Source organism: Diabrotica virgifera, chromosome 6 (assembly GCF_917563875.1).
Source record: "Diabrotica virgifera virgifera chromosome 6, PGI_DIABVI_V3a".
Classification (NCBI taxonomy): domain Eukaryota; kingdom Metazoa; phylum Arthropoda; class Insecta; order Coleoptera; family Chrysomelidae; genus Diabrotica; species Diabrotica virgifera.
In genome coordinates this window covers 199,096,791-199,107,122 of record NC_065448.1, presented here as the reverse complement: position 1 = coordinate 199,107,122, position 10,332 = coordinate 199,096,791, and the positions used below count along the sequence as shown (strand labels likewise).

Here is a 10,332-nt window from a genome sequence, read left to right as displayed (position 1 = left end):
GTTAACATTAAAATGTTAATTAAAAGTTTATAAATTTTATAAAATCCTTAAAATAAGCTGTAGATGTAGATGCAGTACTACCATAACGTGACACTGGGTGACAAACAAAATATCGACCAATCACGTGCCGCATTTCATACAATTTTCGATACAAGAACTTGCATAGTGTCATACAGGGCACAAATGTACGTACAAGAAATGATACAAGAAAATGTATACAAGAAACGATATCAGAAACGATATTAGAAATGATACAAGAAAATGCATAGTGTCATACAGCCTTTAAAGTATTTTTATTTTTCTAGCAACGAAAAATCAACAAATTTTTAAAGTCTCGGGGGTAGGGCTTATGGCCCCTCTCTGGATTCGGCCTTGCCTTTAACTGTACCTATTATAAAGCACTCAGTTTATTGATGGCGATGAACAGTAATAAGCTTGTGTTTAACATGCCATCTAACTGCCACACATAATTTGATAACATTGAGCTAATTATTTTCATATAAATTATTTTTATAAGCCCCAAATATTCCGCCTATGAAATACAGAAATAAAAATAAAATCATTGAGAGTAATTGACAAAAGTGGGGGATAAGCGATAAATGTCCACACAGGAAATATTTATCAAATTAAACTTTATTTAGATGATTTTCATTCTTCTCTTAGTTGGGTGTTGTCTTTGCAAAAACTAAGTCCAATATCATGTTAATATTTATATTTTTGTACTCCGTGGTATATTTCCTAGGCTGTGTTCACTCAAAATTTACCACTACAAGTAAGATTTCAATTTATTATTAATGTTAACTTTGAGTAAAGCCACCTCATCAAAAAAGGTCAGCTTTTTGTCTATAGACTCTAGACCTAGACAAATCAACAGAATTATAATTTTAGTATAATAAACCTCATTACCGTAAAAAATAACCACGTTCTTAATAATATTATCATCTCATCATAATAATCACTAAGTATCACATTTGCTTTAAATCGGGCACAACGCATTGTTTGTTTTATTGGCTTCCTAATTTTGTGGGTGATAGATCAAAACAAGAGACTTCCTGCTTTACTGGCTTCTTTATTTGTCGAGGTTTTTCATTTATTTATTTATACGCTTAACAGGTCGTTAACACATAAGGCATTTATATAAAAGGTCTGGATCCCGCGTACCAAAAAAAGTTTATTAATAGCAAGCTGAAAATTTGTTAATAGCTTAACAGTGTCTAAGTCGGACAAACGTAGATGTCTAGGAATACTGGAACAGGGGAAGTTTTAAGTGTGGAGCAGGTTACAGGAACGTCAGACTACGAAAACGTCCCATGTATTTTGTCGAACAGAACTTCCAATTGATTTGTTATATTTTCATTAAACTCTCATTCAAAAATCAGACTGCTATTTGCCAATAATGTAATTCTTGTCGTTTGACATGTTCTACGTGTCGGACTTATTAAAATGCCCAATATATTTGTCGGACAAACATTTCTTCATATATTATATAAAGTTTGCTATTAAATAAACTTAAAAACAACCTGCTAGTTTTCACAATCATAAACTTTTCAGGATGACACGTTCCACAATTAAAATCACGTTCCACAGACCACAATTTTATTAAAACTTCCCCTGTTCCAGTGTCCCTATCAGGGCCGTCTTAAGCACACACGGCGCCGGGGTGCAATACTCATCTTTGCGCCCCCTTTGGTCAGAAGATCATATAGGCTTTAGCATTGTTGTAGTTACGGTAAAATTAAAACCAATTAAACTAAATTAAACTATATTAAAAAACGTGGTTTCAGTATTCAAATAAGAAAATATTGGTAAGAAATTTTAATTCATTCTCATTTCATGCGCTAGTTTTTTTTCAATTTAAACATTGCGTTGTTTTTAAGTTTTCTTCGGAGTTTCTCCAACTCAATACATTTTCCAGGAAAGAAAAATTATAATTACGTTTGCTCAACATTTCAAATCTTTCACCTAATTTTGCAATGACAATGTCCAATAACTTAAATGCAATGACAATGTCCAACTTTAAAATCTTGTTCCGAGTCTAAAAGAGGCTCGTCTGCAGCCTTGTAATTGAGATTTATTTTTCGGGGACATCGACGAACAGTTTCAGAAAATTTAGTTTCGTAATCTAGTTCTTCAGCAATTGATACTGAGTCAAACGCAGTGTCAGTGTGGTTATTGACAGGGCTAGATTTACATATGGGCTGAATATGCTATAGCCCAGGGCGGCAGAATTTAGGGGGCGGCAAATTTTGGTAAAAAAGGAAAAAATGCGAAGGGGAGGGCGGCAAATTGTGGATAGCCCAGGGACAGCAAATCTTTAAATCCTCCTCTGGTTATTGGCTAAATCTTTATTGACTTGATCGATCAAGCATCTTGACAGCTTCGGAAATAAAAATATCGCTCGTTTGCAAAGTTTTGTTGATAACAATATTAAACCTTTGCTAAAATATTGTACCATGTCACGACAGAGCTGATAAACTTAAAGTTCTTTAATTTTGTCATCAATCAGCTTGCGATATTTCTTGTGTCATTGTCGTAGTTGTTGTTGTCAAAAATTGAGGATAATACATCGTAAATTTTCCCCATATTAAAACGAAGTATTTTGAATGAGTCAATTCTACTCTCACATCGCGTATTTGAAAGCGGTTTTAATGTAAAAGTATGTAGATATCTTATTCATTATGACATTCAACCGTAATGTCGATGAGGAAAAAAAAACATAAATTTCTAGAACAATTGAAAAAACAAATTGTTATTTCCAATTAGCATTTAACAGCATAATTTTAGCACTAAATTAAGACGGTGAGCTGCACAAGGAACATAAGAGCACCAGGATTAATCTAAGATCTAAGGCTAATAGCCCATTCGGGATAGCATTTGACCTTGCATTAGGAGCTGCCCCAAATTTTATTTTGTTAATCTTCAGGGGGGGTCAATAGTAGTGTAAATTTAAAATCTCGACTGAATTCCACCGTTGCGTTAGCCGCCATCTTGATTTTAAATGAGAACCGTTTTTGCTCAATATCTCTACCATTTTCGACTTTTCGATAAAAAGTGTAGATGCTGAAATTGTTGAAAATACGATTTTCTATAATTTCGTTTATTATAATTTTTTTCGTACGGTCAATCTTTTCCGAGTGATGGGGGGAAAATTCTGACAGTTAGAGCATAATTATTGAATTATTGAATTATCTCGTTTATTATTACTTTTACAACAAACATGCATGTGCACAAAAACGAAGAGAATTCAATTTTGTACAATTTTGACCTCTTTAATTTTTTTGGTAAAATCAATATTTAAGGTAGTATGTACGCGGTAAAGTGCAAGGGTAAGACTTGATTGATTTTATAGCAATTGTTTTTCTTCAATATCTCCGCTATATTCAACTTTTTGACAAAAAGTGTAAGGACTGAAATAGTTGCAATTACAATTTACTACAATTTTTTGAGAAAACCAGTGGCGGGTCTACGAGGGGGGGGGGAATGGGGAAATTCTACCCAACAGGGTCCAAAATTTAAAAAAATTGTTGGAATATAAAAATATATATTAGCTGACATGAAACTTAAAATATTGACAAACAAATTCAACTAATAAACCCCGCTAGTTAATAAAATGAAGTTAACTTAATGCATAATATAAGATATAATTTTTATGTCTTTTAGGTACTTATTAGTTTGGTTGGTGTTTCATTGGAAGTTTCAAAAATTGTATAAAACATTATTCTCTTTATTTTGTTTATGTACAATTATGTCGTAAAGTTAATAATAAATGAGACAATTCAATAATTATGCTTCCCCTCCGCTTCCACTATTTTCCCCCTTAACTCGGAAAATATTGATCGGATAAAAAATTGTGCAATAGAATATGTAGGAAATTGCATTTCCAAAAATTTTATTTCCTACCGTTTTTGTCGAAAAGCTGAAAATGGCGGAGATATTAAGAAATAACGGTTCTCCTTTAAAATCAATATGGCGGCTAATGCAACCGCGGAATTCAGTCGCGATTTTAAATTTACACTACTATTGATCTCCGCTAATGGATATAATTATGAAATTTAGGGCAGCTCGTAAACAAGATTAAATTCAATAACTATGCTCCCCCACCACTTTTTACTATTTTCCCACTTATCTCGGAAAATATCAACCGCATGAAAAAAATTGTAAAAAAGAAATTGGAGGAAATCATATTTAGAACAATTTTAGTTGAAAATGGCGTAGATATTGAACATAAACAATTGCTATAAAATCAATCAGGTTTTTACTCGCGCAATTACCGCATACGTACTCCCTTAAATATTAATTTTAGCAAAAAAATAAAAGAGATGAAAATTGTGTAGAATTTAATTCTCCCTATTTTTGTATGGGTTCATTTTTCTCGTAAAACTAATAATAAACGAGATAATTTAATAATTATGCTCCAACTGTCACTATTTTCCGCCATAACTCGGAAAATATCGACCGCACGAAAAAATTGTAATAATAGAAATTATCGAAAATAATATTTTCAACAATTTTTGTTGGTATACTTTTTGTTGAAAATGGCGGAGATATTGAGCAAAAGCGGTTCTAGTTTAAAATCAAGATGGCGGTTAACGCAATAACGGAATTCAGTCGAGATTTTAAATTTACACTACTATTGACCCCTTCTACAGATCAGTAAAGTAAAATTTGGGGCAGCTTCTAATGCAAGGTTAGGCCTGTTATTCGTCTAACCCGACTGGACTATAAACATTTTTTTGAAGGCACATATTTTTCCTCTGATGTTTATCCCATTATCATACCCTTGGCGTCGTTAATCATCTAAATCAATATTCATTAATTTCAAACATTCTAACAAATAATTTGCTAATCTTTGTTCGGTAGTATCAGTAACCGGTAAAAAACTTAGACTAACTTCGGCCATCATAAAATATTCTACCGCCAACTTTAAAAAATAACGACTAATCTCTTTCTAATAGGCACTTTTCAGTGCGTCGCAGTTTTCGATTTCTTTCTAACGCATTAAGTTGGAAGTTACAAAAAAAACGTACCTACTTCCGTGATTACAGTCATTTCTAACATTTATTCTAGCTGTTGATAGATGGCGCTATAATCGAACAAAAAATGATTTACGAATTATATATATATACGACTATAATCTGTACAATTTATAAGACTATACAAATCAAAGAAAATACCATTTTATAAATGCAATAAGCACAATTGATTTTACAATAAGCACAATTGTTCAGGACGTAGTGAGATGGACAAGAGCGCGACGACGCATGTGGAGGGACCACGTAGATCGGATGGACCCTGAACGTATGGCGCATTGGGCGAAAACACAGAAGCCCAACACCAAGCGACCCATAGGAAGACCCAAAAAACGATGGTACGAGAGTTGGAGCTCCGGATCGCAGCAAAGACTGTAACAGAAGAAACAGGACATAGTCCTATTACAAGAAGAAGAAGAAGAAGAAGACAATTGATTTGTTTTTATACCAAATTGCAAATAAAAGGGTTATACTGCAATATCCTTTTAATATTTGGCTGATTACGATTCTGACAACTATCACTATCAGATTTAACTAAAATGTCATGTTATAAATGTGTATTATCACGGACTTACCTTTTTTTCTCTAGCTTGTGACGCACTGAAAAATGTCTGTGAAAAGGACCATAGTAATACGGCGCTTTTACATACATAGCTCCGCAAAACCGCAATAATTATACTCGTGTCAGCAGAATCGGAACTTTGCTCCTAATCTAAATGGGTTTCATATTTCATTTTCATATCGTAGGTGTATTAAGCATTAATGCCTTTGTAAAAAATACCGAAAGTGCACTTGTACAATTTTGTTATTTGTAGTTTTCTTAAGGACAAGAAGCGCAAGTTTGAGCCTAGCAAGATTTCGGCTTGCGCCCCTTAGACTAGGCGCCCGGGTGCTTCGCACCCCTTGCACCCCCGGGTTAAGACGACCCTGGTCCCTATACATCAACGTTTGTCCGACTAGAGACCGTTAAGCTAGAAAAGCTGCGAAACTAGAGTCGAATTTTCAGCAGGCCTATTAATTATAAGATTAACTAATTAGTTATTTTAAACAAAACTCAAACTAGTATATACAAAATTCTTAACTACTCTGAAGCACCTGCTGAATAATATTTTTCCATTCACTTCTGTTTTGTGCTTTTCTTTTTCAGTTCCTCACCTTCACGTGTTTTAGGTCTTCCTCCACTTAGGATTAATCCACCTCATTCTGGGTCTACTTCTTCTTCTGGGATCGATTAGTTACCTGGTCCTAACTAGTTTAGGCCTTCTGTTCAGTGCCATTCTTTCTACATGTTCCAAACATCTGATACTTTGTTACTTGATGAACCTGGTCATGGTAGGTTCTCTGTAAGTCATTAATTCATTGTGGGTCTTTCTCTCCCACCCGTATTCTGTCTTCTGTCCTCCGAATACGCGTCTCAATATGTTCCTTTCCCATCTTTCCAGAGTATCCTCGTCCTTCTTATTTAATGTCCATACCTCAGAGGTAGTGATGAGCAAAACAAGAACAAGACCAAGACCAGCCTGGTCTTGGTCTTGGTCTTGTTCTTGCAAGCTTGGTCTTGGTCTTGGTCTTGCAGCTAAAAGGCAGTTTTGGTCTTGGTCTTGGTCTTGCACTAGCCGGTCTTGTTCTTGGTCTTGGTCTTGCTGCAAGAGTCTTGCTGGTCTTGCTTTTTTAGTAGTAATAATTTGAACCAAACAATTTCGAATAAAATGTACATTGAAATAAATATAGATGTGAAGAATGAAACTATATTATTTGTTTTAAAATTTTAACAGAATGTAGAATGTAGTTTCAAACGGATACCAATTTTAACATTGTACATTCACCTAATGACCTAATTATTTCTCTCTATATAAAGAGACTAGAGTATATTTTTATAATGGTAATGCTTATCAGTAGGAAAAACCTGCATTTACAACCCTTGTTGCAATTGCCAACCTTCGGTTGTGTCACGTTGTGTTTTGCATGCTGTCGGTACCTGCCGCCTGCCTTCAGACCACGTCTTGAGTCTGGATTATTGTTTATTGCACTGTATTTTAATAAAATGTTAAAGAAAAAGAGCTTCTTAAAGGTGCCACAAATGGTCGGGGACCTTCAATTCACGGATTTTACGAAAAGGGATAAACGGTTTATAGTTGTGAACAGATAATGATCTGCTCCTTTCACTCGAACACTGTAGTATTTATCCTGCGAGGGTCAAATTTAAGAACATAATATAAATTTTTTTTAAGAGAACACAAAAGTCAAATATTTTTTACTCTATTTAATCATTATTTAATATAATTAACTTTTTTTATAAACTAACTAAAACACACTTTTTAGTAAATACATTCATATTTACCATACCTATTTATAGACCTAATACCATAACATAATAACTATACCTAATGGGGAGTTATAAACGCTTAATTCTGTAATTTGTTATCTTGCAGTTCTTTAATTTTATTTAAACTACATTGCTCTCGTAACACGAGTTATTCGCACTTTTTATTTTCACATATTTTTGGATTGAATACCCATTATGACATTTAAAAAGTTGAAAATATTCGGATGTGGGTAGTAAAAACTAGAATTTAAAACACACTGAAATGATGCGCATGCATTTCAAGTGCGGCACATACTATTTGTACTACTGGCCCTTTCTGGGGAAAACCTAGATTCTTCCAAATAGTTTTCAACTATGAAATCAGTAAACTTCTTTACGCGTTTGTCATCCGGGATTTTCACAAATAATTCAACTTCCAACTTTCGTTGATTGTAAAAAATTAATCCAAAAAATAATTTTAAAAATTTCCCAGTATCGGAATTTTTGTCATTTATTCAGAAACTGAACCTAAGCTTTGGATTTTGCGATACCAAGCTTGACACATTACAATTGACAACCAGTTATTTTTTATTCAGGCCACAATGCTTTCACAGCATTGTGAATCCCTTTTCAAAATTTATTATGATATTTTTTGTATTAATTTTAAATTTATTTTTTCTCGATTATGCGAAAAGAATTGAAATAAGTGTTAGTATTTTTATTAGACAAAAAGCGAAAACTACTGGTACATAAAAACCGTTTTTAATTGCATTTTTTTTTTAAATGGATTACCCTATCTATAATTACATTTTTTTTTGTCTCACAAGTAATTTCAATTGTCCTTGAACTGTCGCCGTTTGAAAACTTGCCTTCTGGACACTTTGAAGGTTGAGAAAATACAAACCTTTTGACTTAATCAAAACGACTTAAAAATATAACCAAAATATTATGTATTTTAAAAATTCGATATTGTTTAAGGTTTCTTACAATGTCAGTATATATTATTGAACTAAAAAATAAAGTTAAATAATAAAAACCAATTTTTCTCAAAAAAGTGCAAGAGTCTTGCAGGTTGGTCTTGGTCTTGCGTGGTCTTGCAAGGTTCGGTCTTGGTCTTGGTCTTGTTCTTGCAAGCTTGGTCTTGGTCTTGGTCTTGCAACCAAAAGGCGGTCTTGGTCTTGGTTTTGCTGCAAGACCAAGACCAAGACCGCAAGACCAAGACCAGTCTCGCTCATCACTACTCACAGGCATTATGTTACTGTGGGTTTAATTACTGTTTTATATATTCGGAGTTTGCTTTATCTAGAACATAGGCGTAACCAGGGGGTGGTTTTGTGGGTTATAACCCCCCATTTAGATGTACTTTGTGCTCTATACGCTTAACACCATTACTATTCCATACCCCCCAGAGACCATCAACTAGTTGTAACCCCCCCTTGGGATCATTCTTGTTACACCTCTGGAGAAACGTATTTTGAATTCATTAGGGCTCTTAAACGGCCCTTTTGCCATTCAGTCATGGAGTTCCCATTTCCCTTTGCTATTTTCACCGAATACCACACCTATTAGGTCTGGATCCCGCGTATGAAAAAAAAGTTGATTAATAGCAAGCTGAAAATTTGTTAATAGCTTAAGGGTGTCTAGTCGAACAAACTTTGATATATGGGAACACTGGAACAGGGGCAGTTTTAATTGTGGAACAGGTTAAAAATTTGGAACGGTCACACCACGAAAACGGCACATCTATTTTGTCCGACAGAACATACTTAAACTTTTCGAACAGAGATTAAACTCTCATGCAAAAATCAGACTGCTATTTATCACCTGTCATAATTCCTGTCATTTGACATATTCTACATGTTCCACTCATTAAAGCGCCCATTTGGTGTAAATAGCAGTCTGATTTTTGCATGAGAGTTTAATCTCTGTTCGAAAAGTTTAAGTATGTTCTGTCGGACAAAATAGATGTGCGCCGTTTTCGTGGTGTGACCGTTCCAAATTTTTAACCTGTTCCACAATTAAAACTGCCCCTGTTCCAGTGTTCCCATATATCAAAGTTTGTCCGACTAGACACCCTTAAGCTATTAACAAATTTTCAGCTTGCTATTAATCAACTTTGTTTTTCATACGCGGGATCCAGACCTATATGTATTTAAAATTGTCCGCCCTTTTAAGACTATAACTTTTGATTCTATTGATTCTTTTAGCTCTATACCGTGGTATGGTCACATTTTTTATTATTAATATATTCCAAAATTTCCAGAGATTGGTCCGCAACCGATTTGGAATGCAACATTTACGGACAAACTTCGCCAAGATCTGTTGCTGAATTATGATAAATTTTCTAGACCTGCCCAACATTACAATGTAACAACTGTAAAATTTGGCATGGGTATACGACATCTTGAGTTCAATGAATTAAAATCATCACTTACAGTTTACGCTTGGTTGCGGATGGTAAGTTCTTAGTTTAATTATATAAAATCAATGGGAAAATCCAAATTGTTGGCTGTATACCATAGTTTAAAAAACTCATACAGAAGTAAAAACTTCAAATTGTATTCTGGTATAAAATCGTTTATTAAAAAACAATCTAAAAAGTTATCCAAATGGATTACGAAACGTTTTCGTTCTAATTCAGAACATTTTCAGTGCCTAGAATGAAGTATTTCCACGTTAGATTAAAGCAAAAAGGTTAAAATTGTGACTGTTAGCAAGAAAAACATGTGGGAATACTTACATTCTGCTGAGTAGTTTGAAACTAGCACACTATTTAAAGTGGTAACCGCATAATATATTGTTTACATATCATATTTTAATAGAATATGGTGACTACAGGTCGTCCAGGTACGCCACTGTGTTGATAAACAACGCAATTTTGAGTGCTCTGATATTTCATCCGAATTTCGGAAATATCGAGAATTAGAAATTGTAAGAGTGAACTGTGAGCAAATAATATACTACAACAAAGTGCTGCGAGTGTTAGTGACACAATAA

At 34.0% G+C, this 10,332-nt stretch overlaps 1 protein-coding gene across 1 annotated transcript in view; it reads left to right on the top strand.

Moving 5' to 3' along the window:
- The first annotated feature begins 644 nt into the window (after positions 1–644).
- LOC126887121 (acetylcholine receptor subunit alpha-L1-like) overlaps positions 645–10,332 on the top strand; it is a 59,728-nt gene continuing 50,040 nt past the window's right edge. The window contains exons 1-2 of the mRNA XM_050654479.1: positions 645–772; positions 9,599–9,792. Coding sequence (XP_050510436.1) covers positions 700–772; positions 9,599–9,792 — 267 coding nt within the window. The 5' untranslated portion in view covers positions 645–699. The remainder of the gene's footprint in view (positions 773–9,598; positions 9,793–10,332) is intronic.